This window comes from Macaca nemestrina, chromosome 2 (assembly GCF_043159975.1).
Source record: "Macaca nemestrina isolate mMacNem1 chromosome 2, mMacNem.hap1, whole genome shotgun sequence".
Classification (NCBI taxonomy): Eukaryota; Metazoa; Chordata; class Mammalia; order Primates; family Cercopithecidae; genus Macaca; species Macaca nemestrina.
In genome coordinates, this window is record NC_092126.1 from 44,857,346 (window position 1) to 44,877,641 (window position 20,296).

Below are 20,296 nucleotides of genomic sequence, written 5' to 3' on the forward strand. Positions count from 1 at the left end.
CTCCAGCCTGCGTGATAAGAGTGAAAACGCCATCTCAAAAAACAAAAAAACAAACTAGAACCAACCCAAATGCCCATCAATCAATGAGTAAACTGTGGTGTGTGTGTATATATGTATATATGGTGGAATACTACTCAGCTATAAAAAGGAATGAATGGCATTTGCAGCGACCTGGATAATAATGAAGACCATTATTCTAAGTGAAGTAACTCAGGAATGAAAAATCAGACATTGTATGTTCTCACTCATAAGTGGGAGCTAAGCTATGAGGATGCAAACGCATAAGAATGACACAATGCACTTTGGGGGTCAGAGGGAAAGTGTGGGAAGGGGGCAACGTATAAAAGACTACAAATATGGTGGTGTATACTGCTCAGGTGATGGGTGAACCAAAATCTCACAAATCACCACTAAATAACTTATTCATGTAACTAAACATCACCTGTTCCCCCAATAACCCCAGGCATGGTGGCATGTGCCTGTAGTCCCAGGTACTTAGGAGGCTGAGGCATGAGAATAGCTTGAACCTGGGAGGTGGGGGCTGCAGGGAGCTGAGATCTCCAGCCCGGGTGACAGAGCAAGACTGTCTCAAAAACAAATCAAAAGACTAATGTTTCTACTTTTGATATCAACATAGTAATAAAAGAACAAACAGCTTATAAAATCATTCTCAAGTCTTTAATTAAAATCCATAGAGCATTTAACATGAACAGATGTTTAAACTCTTTCAGTGACTCTCATATTTTAAAATCCTTTGCACAGCATTGTGAGGCTAACTTCATGCTAGAAATCTACAGATAATGTAACACCACAAAAATACATTCGGAGTCCATTCCAATGCAAGTTTAAAACACTTTAATTGGCAGACAATGTAAAGATATTTAAAAACAAAAATTACAAAATGAGCACATAAAAGTCTTCCCTTTTGAATTTTTAATAAAATACTTCTCTGTATAAGATCTAATGAAAAATTCCAGTTACTTATAAAAGTTATGTGAGAAATCAATTAAGATATGTATCTATATATGATCTATATATGTATGAATTACACTATTGTTTAAATGAACAAAATGTTGAACACTTTGACGACACAGCACACCATCTATCACTCATATTAAAATAGATGAAAATACTCAAAGAAGCAGTTGGATACAGGCAAAAGAAAGTATGATACTTGAGGCCAAAAGAAAAAAAAATCCAAAAAACAAAAACAATCTCCCCATCCCCCACCAAACCCTTAACTGTAAGGGAAAGAAAGGAAGAGAGAACTTAAAGCAAACTGTGGACCAAATTCTCATTATTATTATTTAATGAGAAACAGCACGAGATTTTGGCTTCAAATTACTAAAACAGCTACAGAAACTTATTTGGCCTGGACAATTTAATAGTATACCAACTGCTGAAATAACCAAGCGCAGCTGGTATACGGCTGGAGGAAAAAAATCAGACTTTTTACAGCTTTAACTTTGTAAAAAAATGTATCTTTTGGAAACCATAGTCTCCTTCACAAATTGCACTTGAGATGGCTGAATGCATTGATTGAGCAAGGCATTATTATTTGTTCACTGACACACACACAAAAGCAGCTACAGATAGTTGACATTTTGGACTACTAAAACTATTTTAGACATGTTTTTCTTCTCTAAGAAAATGATCTATGATGTTTGTGAAACTTAACGGCCTGTCTGCTCTGCCATGTTTCCGGAGACCTGATGCTGGTTCAACACTATCTCTTACTGTAATGGAGGAGTTTGATGGAAATATGAATAAAGTCAGTCCAAATGATATTAATTTCTGGAATTTTAAGCTTTATCTTGACCAGGAAAGGAAGCTCCTGCAAAACTGATGGTTTCACTGACAGAGCTTACAAAATGTACATAATGAGCACTGCCAGTTTGAATACTATAATTTATCTCTAGAAAATGACAAATGAACTCTGTAATTGATTTTTAAAGATAGAGAATGACTTTCACAGCCACTTCTCTACAATAAATTGTCTTTTACAGTAAAAACAAAATTTGGAAGCAACATGATACTAAGAAATACAGCAAGCTCATAAGGCTGAGAAATTGTACGGTTGCTTTAAAAAATCTTGCTCTAAATAATGGGAAGAAGTGTGACAGAACTAACTTCAGTGAAGATCTGCACAGTTCTCATATAATAAAGTAAAAATTAGACAACCACTATGAACAGCTATGACTAACACAAAAACTGATACATAAAGAGTAAAAAAGACCCTACAGTTTATCTATTTCCTTGAGCTAGAAAGATATAGTATAGTCCAAAAATGCAGTGACTGGGTATGTCTTTATTTAACTGTTTCTCTTCTTCCATCTGCCTCCCTCTCTCTGCCTCCTCTCATTAAAACCAAGATTCTAGCTTAGTTTGGAAGCAGCAGTCTAAAATGAAAGCAGATACCTGAACATAGAAAAGAAACAATGAAAAGCTTGCATCAATAGTTCTTCATTCCTCCGACCAACTGGGAAAAAAACCCTTCAATCTTTATTAGTTACCCCTTTGAAAAGCAAGAAAAATCTTAAATTGAAACCAAGGTTCAGTACAGGTGACTTTAATTTTTTTGTGCAACTGAGTCTTAGATGTTTAAGACTTTAGTCTACATGATGTTTAAATCAATTAATACATTCAGTCAAATTCTAACACTGAGGTAATTATTAGATAATGCAGGAAAATGTGAAAAGGAACGAGACTGGAAGGAGCAATCTTCAAAATTCACTTAAGTTGCTCAAAAAAGAAAAAACTTATTGAATAGAAATATTTAGAAATGTTTCAGTTAGGAGACAAAGGCTTAAATAGACTGAAGTGCTCTAGTTATGTGGAAACATAAAGCAATTTGGGGAATCTGTCCTGTGTGCCCTAAACAGTCCACCATTTTCACAAAAAGCTCTCAGAAGATTCAAGTTGAATGAGCATATTTTTAAACTTTGGGGGTGGTCTTAGTCCACGCCATCTCAAAGAGAAGGTTTTAAATTTATTGAAGTCCAACTGCTTTTCAGATATACTCTAGATTCCAGGCCTATCAACAGATCGTTTCCTCATCACGGGGCAGAAATGGCCTCTGCCTCTTACATCCTCCATAGGGAGGGCACATCTCCCATTGACCTCAGGCCCACATTTGGAATGGGTCTACAGGGGAAAAAGAAAAGAGAATGCCTGACCACTACCCAGCCATTATGGAGCTCTATCCTATCTTAATCTCTTCTCGGTTTTGGCCTTTAGAATAATAATGTTAAAAAAAAAAAGTAAGGATAATACAACTTTTTCTTTTTGTTTTTTTTGGGACACAGTCTTGCTCTGCTGCCCAGGCTGGAGTGCAGTGGTGCAATCTCGACTCACTGCAGACTCCACCTCCCGGGTTCAAGTGATTCTCATGCCTCAGCCTCCCGAGTAGCTGGGACTACAGGCATGTGCCACCATGCCCGGCTAATTTTTGTAGTTTTAGTAGAGATGGGGCTTCGCCATGTTGGCCAGGCTTGTCTGGAACTCTGGACCTCAAGTGATCCACCTGCCTCAGCCTCCCAAAGTGCTGGGATTACAGGCGTGAGCCACTGCACCTGGCTGGAAAATAAAACTCACTGCCTATCTGCATAGAACTGTCAGCTTGCTGTGCTCAAATATTGGGGAAGTATCCTTATGGGTTTAGCGCACTATGTTTACTAAAATTTCCCTTTGGAGTTTTCAGAAGATGGCAGGTGCTGCTTCTTCTATGCTCTAAAACAGATGTGAGTTACATGCTATTTATATAACTGTCACACAGGAGTAATGAGTGAGGCAATTTCTAAATGCTGGAGTTTGTACAGCTGAGGTGAAACATTACACACTTTAAAGTAGGAAGAGGTTAATATAAGATTACTGTCACAATTTAACTTTTCTTTGTATTACCATAATAGATGTTTCCTTTAAACACAAATAGAGGTTATAAGGCAATAACGATAAACATTGAGGATTTACTTGAGCCTCATTACTCAAGATCCCACTACAGATAAAGAAACAATGTTGGGAACTGATATACATCTGAACTTATGAAAATAACAGAAAATAAAATCATGGAAACTTATATGACTATGATAAATGACAGATAATGAATATTTCTCTTTTATACTGAAGGCACTGCTAATACACAAATATCCTGCTAACATTTAAACTCTGAAATCAGAAGTTAGTGAAAGGAGTCCATTTAGTTTAATACCAGCATTTTAAAAAACAAATAAGACTACTTTAAGAGTCATGGCAGAGTTTCCAACGAGCTAAATGAAAATCAGATATAACAAGCTGCTCCATATAAAGATTGTGGTTCCTACTTTTAAAAAAGTATGCTATAACTTACTTCCTTAAAAATATAAGCATATCACAAAAACTAAATAATAAATATATATATATAAACATAGGCCCTGCTGAGAAATCTTCATAAATTCTAAAATAATTTCAACAGTTATAGGTTGAACCACACATTCACATATGACATGCAAAGAGAGAATCCCAGCATCATTGAACAGTTCAGCATAAAGCTAAAAATACAGAATTAGAATGAAATAGGCGGTAAATAATGTATGTCACAAACTGATGACTGTGCCTCCTATATTGTAGCACACCTTGGAACAATCAGAATTTCTTCAGTCCCAGGAAGCACTACATACCGACCAACCATGAAGCTCTCATAAAATGTCAGGTAAGCAAATAAAAAGCCATACAAAATAATACAATTTATTAACATGACTAATATTTCATATTTTGTTAGAAGATTAATTTGTAATCATTGTACCCTGTAGATTTTGAAACAATTTTATTAGAAATTCCTAATGCTGGTTCTTGAGTAATCTAAAAAATTGTATTTACTCAAATTTAGAATGCTATTTATAGTTCTAAGCAGTTAGATGAAATATTCTGATTATTCTAAAGTTGCTTTGGTACAAAATTTAGAATAAAGCAAAACTGGCAGCACCACAACAAATGTGATCCTTTCGCAGCAGGTCTAAGGGTCCCTCAGAGACAACAAAGCGTAAGTTAAAATACATATAAATAAGAGCCATTCTCCTGACAATTTTCTCACATCATTAACAAGGGAAATAAAATCCACATTCAGTAAGTTATACTGGAGGCCCAAATTTCATGCTCCATGTCATTATTCCTCAATGATAGTGTAAAAAATGCTTATTATTGCTAACTGATGTCTAATTCATAGTTCTGGATGCTTCAATGATGAGGCCAATGATTAGAGTGGTACATTTTAATGTTTAGTCCACTGATACTGTGATGTTATTTTAATGCAAGGTTTAATTTAGTTTTTATTACAGATTTATTGAGGTATAATTGACATACAACAAACTGCACATACTTAAAGTGCACAATTTGATACACAGTCTTTTAAACAGCATGAAAAGTGCCTGATAAATTAAAAATGAAAAAATTTCAATTTACACATCTTTTTTTAAAATAGTACATTCGAATTTTTATGAGATATAGATATGGATTTATAAAAAGGTAGATGGAAAGAGAAGAAACTAATTCCAACAGCCAAATTTACTCAGAAGGTTTAGAAACACCAAAATTGACAGCCAGTTTTCTTGATTTTCTTCTTGAAGAAGAGCTTGGTGTTGACTTATGGTGAGATATACTACGGCCCTGAGAGGCCGTTTCAACTTGAAAAGAAGATGCAGGTTGAGCAATCTGAGAGGACTTCAAAGAAGCTGATGAGCTCTCCTGTGGACTTACTTTGACAATGTTGGAAGAATCTGGCTGGCTGGTCTGAACTGGAGTGGCTTGAGAACTCTGGGCTTCCTTATTCTCAAAGTTCTTTTTGTTTGCAACCCTTTTTTTAGTAACCTGTTAGGAATAAAAGCATCACTAATTAATAATGTAGGCAAAAAAAATTGGAAATCACCATAAACCATGCATGCTGCTAATATGTCAATCACAGCTGATCTGTGACTTCCACTTATAATTTCCAAGTAAGACTTTAGTAATTCAAAGAACTTAATTACAAACAAAATATTTAAAATTCTTGGGCTGGGTGCAGTGGCTCACAACTGTAATATCAGCACTTTGGGAGGCTGAGGCAGGTGGATCGCTTGAGATCTGGGGTTTGAGACCATGGCAAAACTCCATCTCTACAAAAAAATTACAAAAACTAGACAGGCATGCTGGCACATGCCTGTGGCCTCAGGTACTCAGGAGTCTAAGGTGGGAGGATCACTTTAGCCCAGGAAGTCAAGGCTGCAGGGAGCCGAGATTGTGTGTGGGCTGCGTTCCAGCCTGGGCTACAGAGTGAGATCCTTCTCCAAAAAAATGAATAATAATAATAAAAAAACAAATAAATACAATTCTCCACAGGTTAAATATTTTAAAAATGTTTGTGATTTTATTTATATTTCAGATTTTAATCAATCTGTATTAGAATAGCATATTACTTGGTACAATTATTATTTATTAGAACACAAACTCAGAGAGCAGGGACAGGTCAGACTTGTCAATCACTGCCTTCTTACTACCCACACTAGTACTGAACTTCTAGTTGGCACTGAATAAGTAAACTGAATAAAAAAATCTTTATCAATAGTCTTTCAGCATTAAACAAATAATTATCTTAAAAATGTAATTTTTCTCACCTGCAGAGGTATAAACTGATTGTGCACACCCCCTGGCATTCCCCCAGCCATGGGCATGGTCCCAGAATATAAAGTATGATGGAAGGGCTTCCCAGGAACTGGCACTGATGGTCCCCATGGCATTGAGCCAAAGAGATGAGATGATGAAGGCATTATATTAGCTGTTAAAAACCAAGGAAAATTTTTCTTTTAGTAAAATGGTATCATCAAAGCTCTGAAATTTGAGACCTCCTTCTGTTAGCCTGGTTTGGGCTTTTTGTTTTTTTGCCTTTAACAAAAGGCCTACACTTACTTCACCTATAATTACTCTTCCTTACAACATTCAACCTCAGGATCCCTTCCTAGGACTGTGTGGACTATCTACAGAAATGAATTTATCATTATACTGGCCTGAAAAGGAGAATACTACTACTAATATCATATGCTGATACAAGTTTTAGGAATATGTGCAATTATATTTATAAAAATAATAAAAGGGTCATGAAATTGTCCCTTGTGAGAGAAAAGCTTGGGCACAAAGAGAGAAATCTTAAGGATCTCACCTGCCCCCAGTGCATAGTTGCTTCCATAGTGATCCCAGCCTACAAAAAAACCAAAAAAGCTCAAGTCCTGAAATCTCATCACCTTCATATGACAGGTAGAATCTTTCTTTTTTCTATTTTAATAATTGGAAGTCAAGGCCTTTTTTCACTTATGGTTTGTTTCTTATTAAAAATGTATTGAACCAATGGGTTCCAAATCTAATTTGTATATCTGAATCACTTGAGGAGCTTGTGAAATACAGATTCCTGGGCAGGGCCTCAGATCTAGTAAGCCAGACTCTGATGGGCCCTAGAGTTTGTATTAAGCTCCATAGGCGATTCTTATGGAGACAGCCTGTACCAGTGCAGCATTTCAAAACTACATTAAACGGTGACAAGGCACCAGCACACTGCCACTGAAGAAGATATGCACTATGTTCAAATATTCTTTTCATAGAGATAAAAAGCAGCCAGACCCATAAAATAGTATAGCTTAATTAAAGTTCAGCTATTTAAGACATTTTTGAATTAGGAGAGAAGAATCATAACATATTTCAGTGTTATGAAATACACATACACAAATTCTAAGAGGAAGAAAACTTGTAATATGAAAAACACTAATAAGATTCAGAAAATTATGTAAAAATAAATGTTAAAAATAATTTTTTTTTAATTTATTTTTTTTATTTTTTATTTTATTTTATTTTTTTTAAACATGAGCAGTGGCTCATGCCTGTAATCCCAGCACTTTGGGATGCCAGGCATGGCATGTGGCTGTGGTCCCAGCTACTCAGGAGGCTAATGTGTGAGGATCGCTTGAGCCTGGGAGGCGGAGGTTGCAGTGAAGCAACATCAGGTCATTGCAATTTAACTTGGCTGACAGAGTGAGAACTTGTCTCAAAAAAGAAAACAAAAGTAGAAAATTAGGTCTTGAAACTATCTAGGAGCAACTTCGGTGGGAGTCATAATGCTAAGAAGGTCTATTTAAAAGATGCTATGCTAATCTTATACAATGGTCAACTCCGTAATTTCCCCAATAGATCACTGTTATAAATATGAAATACATATTCCTCAACTGGGACATTTTATGAGATAAATTTTTTTATAACATAAAATAGAAATTTACAAAATAACTTTAAAATGTTAATTTAATGCTTAAGTTGTTCTCTGCTGATTAACCTTCAAATATCTTGGCATTTATGTATTTACATATTTTAACTGGAATATTTGGAGAACACCTTTATAGGACCAAAAGCATTCCAATTATAACCTTAAAATTATTAGTAGGTATGAATAAACTAATCAACATGAAAAAGGCTAAAATATCAATAATAAATGGGGAAAATAATCATTCCTCTTAAAAAATATATGATCATAAGACAATTCTGTTTTTAGAGAAGTTTGTGTGCAAACTTTTAGGTACTCTACACATATTAATTACTTAAAATTAATCTATATATAGCTACTGTATTCATTTTTGAATGTGAAGAAGCAGCAGTCAAATTAGATTTTATAAGTTATGGGGATACTATTATATTGAGCTATACAAAAATATCAGATCCATTATGTCATGAAAACTTTATGACTAAAACATTGTTGGCCGGGCACAGTGGCTCATGCCTGTAATCTGGCACTTTGGGAGGCCGAGGCTGGCGGATCTCTTGAGCCCAGAGTTTGAGACCAACCTAAACAACATAGTGAAACCCTGTCTCTACAAAAAGACACGAAAATTAGCCAGATGTGGTGGTGTGTGCCATAGTTCCAGCCACTTGGGAGGCAGAGGCAGGAGGATCAACTGAGCCCAAGGAGGTCGAGGCTTCTGTGAGCCCTGATCATGCCACTGCACTCCAGCCTGGGTGACAGGAGTGGCACTCTGTCTCAAAAAAAAAAAATCCAAGTCTGTCGTCATCTGTGTGTGTTTTTTTTTTAGACCTAGGCTAGAGTGCAGTGGCATAATCTTGGCTCACTGCAGCCTCCACCTCACAGGCTCAACCAATTCTCCTGCCTCAGCCTCCTGAATAGCTGGGAACTACAGGCGCACGGCACCACACTCAGCTAATTTTTTCTATTTTCTGTAGTGACAAGGTCTCCCTATGTTGCCCAGGCTGGTCTTGAACTCATGGCTCTAGTGATCCTCCCACCTCAGCCTCTCAAAGTGCTGGGATTACAGGTATGAGCCACCACACCAGCTATCTGTTTTCAAAGCCCATGCTTTTGTTACTGTACTGAATTGGCATTCCTTTGACTGTATAAAAAATGTTTTGTTTTGGTTTGGGCCTTTGGGGGTTTTCTTGAGACAGGCCTTCCAAAGTGCTGGAAATACAGGCATGAGCCATCATGCCTGGCTCAGACTTGGATTTTGAATGCCAGTTTTGCTAGATAATAACTTACGACCTTAGACAAATTACATTAAAAAAAAAATCAAACTACTACTATACATTGTACTAAAAAAGATTTTCTTCTTTTTTTTTTTGAGATGAAGTCTAGCTCTGTAGCCCAGGCTGGAGTGTAGTGACACAATCTCAGCCCACTGCAACCTCTGCCTCCTGGGTTCAAGCAATTCTCCTGCCTCAGCCTCCTGAGTAGCTGGGACTATAGGTGTGTGCCACCATACCCAACTAATTTTCAAATTTTTATATTTTTAGTAGAGACGGTTTCACCATGTTGGTCAGGCTGGTCTTGAACTCCTGAGCTCAAGTGATCCACCTACCTCGGCCTCCCAAAGTGCTGGAATTACAGGCGTGAGCCACTGTGCCTGGCCTAAAAAAGATTTTCAGCAGAAAACAGCAGACATCTGTTCTACTCTAGGTTTAACTGTTTTAGATATTTATTTCCACACTGTTCAATAATTTGCTTATGCTACTTGTTAATAATTTATTAATTTTAGGCATTTTTATGTCTACTGACTTCCTATTTAGATAGAACAAAATTCAGTTTTTTTGCATTACCCCTCACTACTTACCCTGTACTCCCAATGTAAGTACATTACATCATTTGTTTAAATATACAAGCAGTGTTATCTATTTGTGGTATGCGGCTATGTAAATATTATCACTGCAGAGCCAGGCTGGGTACTCTGATTATGTTTCTTGTAAGAAGAGATCCATTATGTACTTTCTTGTAAAACCTTTTGTTTTTACTTGAGTTGGTCATAATTTTTTTTTTCTTTTTTTTTGAGACAGGTCTCATTCTGTCACCCAGGCTGGGGGGCAGTGGCATGATCACAGCTCACTGCAGCCTTGACCCCCCAGGCTCAAGTGATCCTCCCAAGTAGCTGCGACTGTAGGTGCATGCCACCATGTCTGGCCACTTTTTTATTTTTTGTAGATTAGAGATGGGGTTTTATCATGTTGCCAGGCTGTTTCGCCATGTTGCCCAGGCTAATAATTATTTTTTAAAAGCTTAGTCTTGCTTATATCAATTCTTTAGGAAAAATATAATAAAAGCTGCTCAGTCTTCTCTATATCCATCCTTAATGTCTTCCTGTTGCTCATCTATTAATAACCTTACTGCCAAGACTTCCCTCTGCCTCTCCAGTTGGGACTAGTCACTTTCTAGACCCACTGAGCAGCTGGCATCCTGGGATTTTCATTCACTGTATAACTATACTAGATCTGCAATTTGTCATTTTGGTTTCCCAATTTTCTTTTTTAAACTGCTGCTTTGTTTTGTTGGAGCATATAATTCAGTAGTTTCTTAAAAGAGGGTAGGCAAGGCATGATGGCTCACGCTTGTAATCTCAGCATTTTCGAAGGCCGAAGTGGGAGGATTGCTTGAGCCCAGGACTTTGAGATCAGCCTGGGCAATATAGTGAGACCTTGCCACTTCAAAAAAAAAAAAAAAGGTACATAAGAAATACATTTGCATATCTGAAAATATCTTTTTGTCTCCTTTATACTGGATTCATAGTTTGGCTATACAGAGAAATTAGGATGAAACTCATTCTGCCTCAGGGTTTTGAGGTATTCAATGCTTTCTGGCTTCTAGGCACTGTTCAATAGTGCAGTACCATCCTAATTCTTGTTCTTTTATATGTACTGTATTTCTTCTCTTCTCTGAATCTCTTAGGACCATTTTTATCACTAGTATTCAGAATCTGAAGATAATCTGTGTCTTTATTCATTGTGCTCAACATTTGGGGGCTCTTTTAGAGATGCACATCATTTTGTTTTAGAAAAGTTTCTTATTTGTTTGACACTTACTCCCCTTCCTTCATCTCTGATTTCTTTTTCTGGAACTCCAATAACGTGGGAGCTGGATCTGTGCACTAAATCTCTGTTCTTTCTTATTTTACAACTTTTATCTTCCTTAGCTTTGCTAGGACTTTATCTACTAAATTTAAAATTTTAGTTAACAATTTTACTTGTTCTCTAATTATTCTTTTTTCATCTTCCAATTTCCTATCTGGGGAGAAGGGTATGACTCGCTACAATCTGAGAATAGGATGAGGAAAAGGGAACTTTTCCTTAATCTCTGTGTTTTCAGTCTCACATTCCATTCTCTTCTCTGCCTGGTATTCCCATATCTAGAGAGCTCCTCTAGAAAACACACCTCCAGTTTTTTGCTTGTAGCGGTCTGGCTGCGTTGCGGAGGGATGAAGGGGGTAGTCTTACCACTCCACACGTAGACTTTCAACTAATCCCTCTCTTTTTAGCACATGCCTCCTCTTTATCTTCTCTAACAGTTTCTGATGCTTCCAAGTTCTGAACCTCTTGGGAACGGTGAGGGACAATCTACTTATCATGCTCATTTGTAATCTCTTCTATGGGTACTTTAGCTTGTAGCTTTTAACCTTGCTCTGCTAAAATGGTTACTTCTTCAGTTGTTTTTCTCAACACAACCTCTTTTCAAATCTCTAATCTGCTGATATTTCTTCTCCTGTCTCTTTGTCCTCGTAGATTTACACTTTTGAAATCCTTTATTATTCAGTTTAATGAGAAGAGATAACTGCATGTCATAAATTTAATCAGTATTATTCACTTTTCTAATGCTTATTGTAAGCATTATTTAGAATTCCTGGAATATTGCCTGGCAGTAGATGCAGAAAAGTGATTTTCTAAACTTAAATAAATTATTGGCTTTAAAACAATAATAATTAAGATACAGGGAAGCCAACTGCTATTAGGGAAAAAAGCTGAGTGATTTAGAAAATCTCAGAACTTAAGATTTAGAATTATAAAATGTTAGTCTCAACAAAATTTTGGACATAGTCTACTACAAATAAGAAAATACAGTCCTGAAGAAATTACATGATTTTTTTTTACCTTTTGATATCTAACTTAAACCCAAATTCATGTTAGGAGCTATTGGAGAATAAGAGCCTACCTACTCAACCTTTTCTTACTACTCTAGCCATACTAGAGGCTATAGGAAAAGAATGGCATTTCTAGATGAATCTGCAGGCTGTGGCTTTGGACTTTCTCACAATTTCTTAACATTCCTAGATATTTGAGTACATTTTTTATTTCTTAAAAGAGACGCTTCTTAAAAGAGCTTAGTAAAAATAACAATGACAAATACTTATACATGAAAAATATCTTACCAGTAGGTGGGGGAAAGACTGGAGGAATGGTTCCAGGTGGCACAGCTGAAGGATAATTTGCAAATACTGGTGAAGGCAAAGGGAAATTCGTGCCTAAGGATCCCTGTGGAAGTATTTAAAAGTTACAAGAGAGTGAAATACAAGCTTTCTACAGAGACTAATAAAACATTTAATAGAGAAGTCATGGACAGTTCTTACCAATTGTTGTAAAGCAAAAAGTGCAGCTTTCTCCTTGGCTTCATTTTCAGAGTGGCACTGTGGCCCATGTATCAGTAAGCCATTAGATAATTTTACTTGGCAAACAGTCATTGTCTAAATAAAGAGAATATATTTGTCTATGAAATTCTCTGTCCAGGAAGTTGATCTCCCCCCAAGTTTAGTCTAAACAAGTAAAATAATTTTATCAAGAATTTAAAAAAGGGCTTTCAGTTCAAGTTTTCAATTGCCAGGCAAAAATTTTAGAGTTGTTGCCTTATATTTTTCAGTGTTTACAAAATAAAAAGCTTTCTAAGCTGGCTGAAGGGTCAAGCAACCGAATGCAAATGAAAGCCAGCAAAACTGTTTCCTTTATACAGGGGTTGACAAACTACGGAGTTCTACCTCTTTTTGTAAATAAACTTTTACTGGAACATAGCCACATCCATTCTAATGGCTACTTTCACACTGTAACTGTAGAGTTCGAAAGCTGTGATAGAGACCATCTGGCCCACAAGGCCTAAAATATTTACTATCTGACTCTTTACAGAAAAAATATGCTGACTCATGTTTATACCATCCTTTACTTAGGAGGTATTTTGGTAATATGAGTTAATTGCCAAAATATAAAAGACTCAGATATTCTGATGTGTTTTCTACTCATATTTAAATTATAACTACATTATACTTTAATTTTCCGTTTTATAAAAAAGCTTGTTTTGTTTTGGTGTACCTTAATTTTTTTTAAAAAATAGACTTGGGGGTACAAATGGTAGTTACATGGATATACTACATAGTGGGGAAGTGTGGACTTTAGTGTACCCATCGCCTGAATAGTATACATTGTACCCAGTGGGTCATTTCTTATCCCTCGCATCCCTCTTAACATCCCATCTTTTGAAATCTCTAATGTCTATTATTCCACTCTGTATGTCCATGTTTAGCTCCCATTTATAAATGAGAACATGTGGTATCTTTTTATTTCTGAATTATTTCACTTAGGATAATGGCCCCCAGTTCCATTTATGTTGCTGCAAGACACATGATTTCATTCTTTTTATGGTTGGATAGTATCACATGGTGTGTGTATACATACACACACACACGCACACATACACCACATTTTCTTTATCCAGTCATCCACTGATGGACACTTAGGTTGATTCCATATCTTTGCTACTATGAATAGTGCTGTGATAAACATACAAATGCAGGCATACTTTTTAGATAATCATTTCTTTTCCTGGGGCAGATACCCAGAAGTGAGACTGCTGAATTAAATCATAGTTCTATATTTAGCTCTTTGAGAAATCACTATACTGTTTTCATACAGGTTATACTAATTTACATTCCAACCAACAGTGTATAAACACTCCCTTTTTGCCACATCCTTGCCAAAATCTGTTGTTTTTTGACTTTTTTAATAATAGCCATTCTGCCTGGTGTGAGATGGTATCTCATTGTGGCCCAAAACTGCACTTCTCTGGTAATTAGTAATGTTGAACATTTTTTTCATGTTTGTTGGCAACCCCTTGAGATGTCTTCTTTTGAGAAATGTTCACTCACGACCTTTGCCTGTTTTCAGTGGGGTTATTTGTTTTTTACTTGTTATTTGAGTTCCTTGTAGATTCTGGGTATTTAAAGTCCTTTGTCAGATACATAGTTTAAAAATACTGCAGATTGATTGTTTACTCTGTTGATTATTTCTTTTGCTGTGCAGGAGCTTTTTAGTTTAGTTAAGTCTCATTTGTCTATTTTTGTTTTTGTTGCATTTGCTTTTGAGATATTAGTCATAAATCTTTGTCTAGGCCAATGTCCAGAAGAGTTTTTCCTATGTTTTCTTCTAGGATTTTTATCGCTTCAGGTCTTACATTTAAGACTTATTTTCTAAGTTCTCTATATATTCTGGATATTCTTTATCAGATATATCATTAGGAAGTATTTTCTCTTATTCTATGAGTTACCTTTTTCACTCTTGTTATTGTCTTTTGATGCACACAATGTTAACATTTCCATGAAGTGCAATTTGTCCATGTTTTCTTTCATGGCCTGTGCATCTGGTGTCACATCCCAGAAATCACTGCCAAATCCAGTGTTGTGAAGCTTCTGCCCTAAGTTTTCTTCTAAGACTTTTATAGTTTTAGGCCTTATCTTACATTTAGGTGTTTGATCCATTTTGAGTTAATTTTCATATATTATGTTAGTTAGGTAAGTTCTTTAAAATGTGAATATCCAGTTACCCAGCACCATTTGCTGAAAGATCACTCACTTTTTTTTTTTTTTTTTGAGATGGTGTCTCACTCTGTTGCCCAGGCTAGAGTACAGTGGAGTGATCCTGGCTCACTGCAACTTCTGCCTCCCAGGTTCAAGCAATTCTCTTGCCTCAGGCTCCCAAGTAGCTGTGATTACAGGTACATGCCATCATATCCAGCTAATTTTTTATATTTTTAGTAGAGACAGGGTTTCACCACATTGGCCAGGCTAGTCTTGAACTCCTGACCTCAAGTGATCCGCCTGCCTCGGCCTCCGAAAATGCTAGGATTACAGGCATGAGCCATTGCGCCTGGCTATCCACTTCCAATTGAATGGTCTTGACACCTTGTCAAAAAATACTTTGAACATGTATGCAAGGGTTTATTTTTGGGCTCTCTATTCTATTCCACTGGGATTTTGATAGGGATTGCATTGAATTTGTAGACTGCTGTGGGCAGTATTGAGATCATAACAATAATAACTCTTCCAATCCATGAACACAGTGTGTGTCTATTTATGTCTTTTTACATGTCTTTCAGCAACATTTTGTAGTTTTTAGTGTATAAGCACATCATTTCCTTTGTTACATTTATTCCAAAGCATTTTATTATTTTTGATATTATTATAAACACTTTTGATACTATCATAGTTTTCTTAATTTCCTTTTCAGATTTTTCACTGTTAGTGTATAAAAATACAACTGATTTTTGTGAGTTGATTTTGTATTCTGCAACTTTGCTGCATTTATTAATTGGGATTTTTTGTGGAATCTTTAGGGTTTTCTACTATAAGATCATATCATCTGCAAACAGATACTGCTTTACTTCTTCCCTTCTAATTTAGATGTCTTTTATTTATTTTTCTTGCTTAATTGCTCTGGACAGAACTTCTGTTACTGTGCTGAATAGAAGTGGTAAAGTAGGCATCTTTGCGGTGGCCCTGATTTTAGAAAAAACTGCTTTCTGTTTTAGGTTAGAGGGTATCAAGAACTGGATATAAAGAGAATAAAAACTTTCTTGTGGCCAGTAGATCTCAAAGTGCATTCTGGGGATGGCTGAGGGTCTGTGAGACCCTTTCGGGAGCCACTGAGATCAAAACTATTTTCATAATAATATATGCACATATTTTTTAGAGTTGGGGTCTCATTCTGTTGCCCAGGCTGGAGTACAGTGGTGTGATCAAGGCTCACTATAGCCACCAACTACCAGGTTTAAGCAATCCTCCCACATCAGCCTCCTGAATAGCTGAAAAAATAGGTGGGTACTACCACACTTAGCTGTTTTTAAAGTTTTTTTTAGAGATGATGGCCGGGCACAGTGGCTCACGCCTGTAATCCTAGCACTCTGGGAGGCTGAGGTGGGCAGATTACCTGAGGTCAGGAGTTTGAGACCAGTCTGAACAACACAGTGAAATCCTGTCTCTACTAAAAATACAAAAATTAGTTGGGTGTGGTGGCGCTTGCCTGTAATCCCAGCTACTCTGGAGGTTGAGGCAGAAGATTCGCTTGAACCTGGGAGGTGAAGGTTGCACTGAGCACGCGCCACCGCACTCCAGCCTGGGCGACAGAGCAAGGCTCTGTCTCAAAAAAAAAAAAAAAAAAAAAAAAAGATGAGGTCTTTCCCAGGCTGATCTCAAACTACTGAGCTCAAGTGATCCTTCTGCCTCAGCCTCCTGAGTTGTTGGGCTTACAGGTGTGAGCCACTGCACCTAGCTTATGATAATACTAAGGTGCTATGCCCTTTTTCCCATTACTTTTTCTTATTTCCTGCTTTCTCACAGTATATGGAGGACAAAATGTTTATTGATAAGATTTCAGATTCCACACTGCAAGATTCTACACTACAACTAACCTTAAACAAAGTACCACTTTTAAGGTGTTTTTTTTTTCTTAATGGAGTTTTGCTGTCACCGAGGCTGGAGTGTAATGGCACAGTCTCAGCTCAGTGCAACCTCTGCCTCCCGGGTTCAAGCGATTCTCACGCCTCAGCCTCCTGAGTAGCTGGGAGTACAGCTAAGCACGACCACGCCCGGCTAATTTTTGTATTTTTAGTAGAGATGGGGTTTCACCATGCTGGCCAGGCTGGTCTCAAACTCCTTATCTCAAGTGATCTGCCCGCCTTGGCCTCCCAACGTACTGGGATTACAGACGTGAGATACCATGCCCGGCCCACTTTAAAGTTTTAATGTAATATTAAAGTATAGCCAAAACTATCTGAAAAGGCTACTAAGATTCTCTTCATTTTTCTAATTTTATATCTGTATGAGGTCATATATTTCTACCAAAAAGAAAACCATATAACTAGTGATTGACAGTATTAAGCAGACAGGAGAATCTAGCTTCTCCTATTACAACTGTGCTGAGAAAGATGATTAAAATGTAGAGCAGGGCGGGCATGGTGGCATGTGCCTGTAATACTAGCACTTTGGGAGGCCAAGGTGGGAGGATTGCTTGAGGCCAGCCTGGGCAACAAAATGATACCCCATCTCTTTAAAAAAAAAATTAGAGTAATATCACTCTTCTAACTAAATTTTTAAAGTAGTTAATATTTTTTACTTTGTTTTTATTAATTTTTTTTGTTTCTAGTTTTATGAATACATAATAGTTATAATACACATTTATGGGGTATGTATGACATTTTGATACAAGGATACAATGTATAATGATCAAATCAGAGTAACTGAGATATCCATCACCTCAAGTATTTATGATTTTTGCTGTGGTAGGAACATTTCAATTCTACTCTTTTGGTTATTTAAAAATATACATTATTGTTAACAATAGTTGCCCTATTGTGCTACTGAAGACTAGAACTTATTCTAACAGTATTTTTGTATCCATTATCATGCACTCTTCCTCTCCTATTAATACCGTCCCCATTCCCCTTCTTTCCCTCTAATAACCACCATTTCACTCTCTATCTCCAAGAGGTCAAATTTTTTAGCTCCCATGAGTGACAAAATGTGTTTTTTTGTGCCTGGCTTATTACTTTTAATACAGTGCCCTCCAGTTCTATCCATGTTGTTGCAAATAACAGGATTTCATTCTTTTTAGGGCTGTATAATATTCCATTATATATCTATATCTATATATATTTATAGATACACACACATTTTCTTCATCCATTTATCCATTGATGGACACTTAGGTTGATTTTGTATCTTGGCTTTTCTGAATAGCACTGCAATAAACATGAGAGGGCAAATATCTCTTATATATACTGATATCTTTTCTTTTGGACCTATACCCAGCAGTGGAACTGCTGGATCACATGGTAGCTCTATTTTTATCTTTTTGAGCAATTTCCATACTGTATGTCCTTCATAGTGGCTGTACTAATTTACGTTTCCACCAACAATGTATGAGGGTTTCCCTTTCTCTGCATCCTTACTAGCATCCATTATTGCCTGTTTTTTTTTTTTTTTTTTTTTGGTAAAAGCCATTTTAATTGGAGATAATATCTCATTGTAGTTTTGATTTACATTTCTCTAATGTAGTGATGTTGAGCATTTTTTCATATACCTGTTGGCCATTTGTATGTTTTCTTTTTAGAAATGTTTGTTGAGATCATTTGCCCATTAAACATTGTTATAGTTATATTTTATTTTTTTTAAAATTCAACTTTTGTTTAGATATGGGGGTATATGTGCAGGTTTGTTACATCGGTATATTGCATTTGCCCACTATCAAATGGGATTATTATTATTTTTTTCTCTGAGTTGTTTGAGCTTTTTATATATTCTGGTTATTAATATCTTGTCAGATGGGTAGTTTGCAAATATTTTCTCCTTTTCCGTGGATTGTCTTTTCACTTTGTTGATTGTTTCCTTTGCTGTGCAGAAGCTTTTTAGGCTTGATGTGATACCATTTATACATTTTTGCTTTAGTTGCCTGTGCTTTTGATGTCTTACTTATCTTTGCCCAAATCAATGTACTGGAATGTTTCCCCACTGTTTACTTCCAGTAGTTTAATAGTTACAGATCTAACATTTAAGTCTTTAATCCATTTTGATTTGATTTTTGAAAATGGTGAGACAGGCATTTAGTTTCATACCCTTAAATATGGATATCTAGTTGTCCCAGGACCATTTACTGAAGGGGCTGTTCTTTCCCTAATATATGTTCTTGGCATCTTTATAAAAAATAAGTTGACTGTAACTATGTGGATTTATTTCCGGATTCTCTATTCTGTTCCGCTGGTCTGTGTGTCTGTTTTTAAGCCAGTACCATGTTGTTTTGATTACTATAACTTTGCAGTATAATGTCTCCAGCTTTGTTCTTTTTGCTCTGGATTGCTCTAGCTATTCAGGGTCACGTGTGGTTCAAGATAAATTTTAGGATTTTTTTTTTTTTTTCTATTTCTGTGAAGAATATCATTGGTATTTTGAGAGGGGTTGCACTGAATCTGCAGATTGCTTAGAGATGGTTTAGACATTTTAACAATATTGATTCTTCCAATACATGAACATGGACAATCTTTCCATTTCTTTGTGTCTTCTTCAATTTGTTGCATCATTATTTTATAGTTTTCATTGTAGAGATCTTTCACTGCTTTGGTTAATTTGATTAATTTCTAGGTATTTTATTTGCAGCTATTGTGCAGGGGATTAATCTCTTGATTTCTTTTTCAGATTGTTTGCTGTCAGCATATAGAAATGTAACTGTTGATTTTGTATCCTACAACTCCACTGAATTTATCAATTTTAACAGTTTTTTTCTAAATATAAGATTATATTGTCTACAAACAAGAGCAGTTTGACTCCTTCCTTTCCCTTTTGGATGCCTTTTATTTCTTTCTGTTGTCTAATTGCTCTGGCAAGCATTTCCAGTACTATATTGCATAACAGTGGTGAAAGTGGGCATCCTTGTCTTGTTTCCAGAATTTAAAGGAAAGGATTTCATTTTTTCCCCATTCAGTATGATACTAGCTGTGGGTTTGTTGCTGTTTATTATGTTGAGGTATGTTCCTTCTATACCCAGTTTGATGAGAGTTATCAAAAAGAGATGTTGAATTTTATCAAACACTTTTTCAGTAAGTATTGAAATGATCATATAGTTTTTGTCCTTCATTTTGTTAAAGTGTCAGTTATTGACTGCATATATTGAAACATCCTTGCATACCTAGGATGAATCCCACTCGATCACGATGAATTATCATTTAAAT

General features: G+C 36.2%; 1 protein-coding gene across 4 annotated transcripts in view; it reads right to left on the minus strand.

Annotated features, from left to right (window-relative positions):
- Positions 1-656: 656 nt before the first annotated feature.
- LOC105469996 (5'-3' exoribonuclease 1) overlaps positions 657-20,296 on the minus strand; it is a 135,049-nt gene continuing 115,409 nt past the window's right edge. For 3 of the 4 annotated variants that reach the window (XM_011721680.3, XM_011721681.2, XM_011721678.2), the window contains exons 38-42: positions 12,885-12,998; positions 12,687-12,789; positions 7,166-7,204; positions 6,624-6,784; positions 657-5,841 (exon numbers count right to left, since the gene is read on the minus strand). In XM_011721680.3, the coding sequence (XP_011719982.2) occupies positions 5,539-5,841; positions 6,624-6,784; positions 7,166-7,204; positions 12,687-12,789; positions 12,885-12,998 (720 nt within the window). In that variant the 3' untranslated portion in view covers positions 657-5,538. The remainder of the gene's footprint in view (positions 5,842-6,623; positions 6,785-7,165; positions 7,205-12,686; positions 12,790-12,884; positions 12,999-20,296) is intronic. The other variant, XM_011721682.3, reaches the window with a different exon arrangement.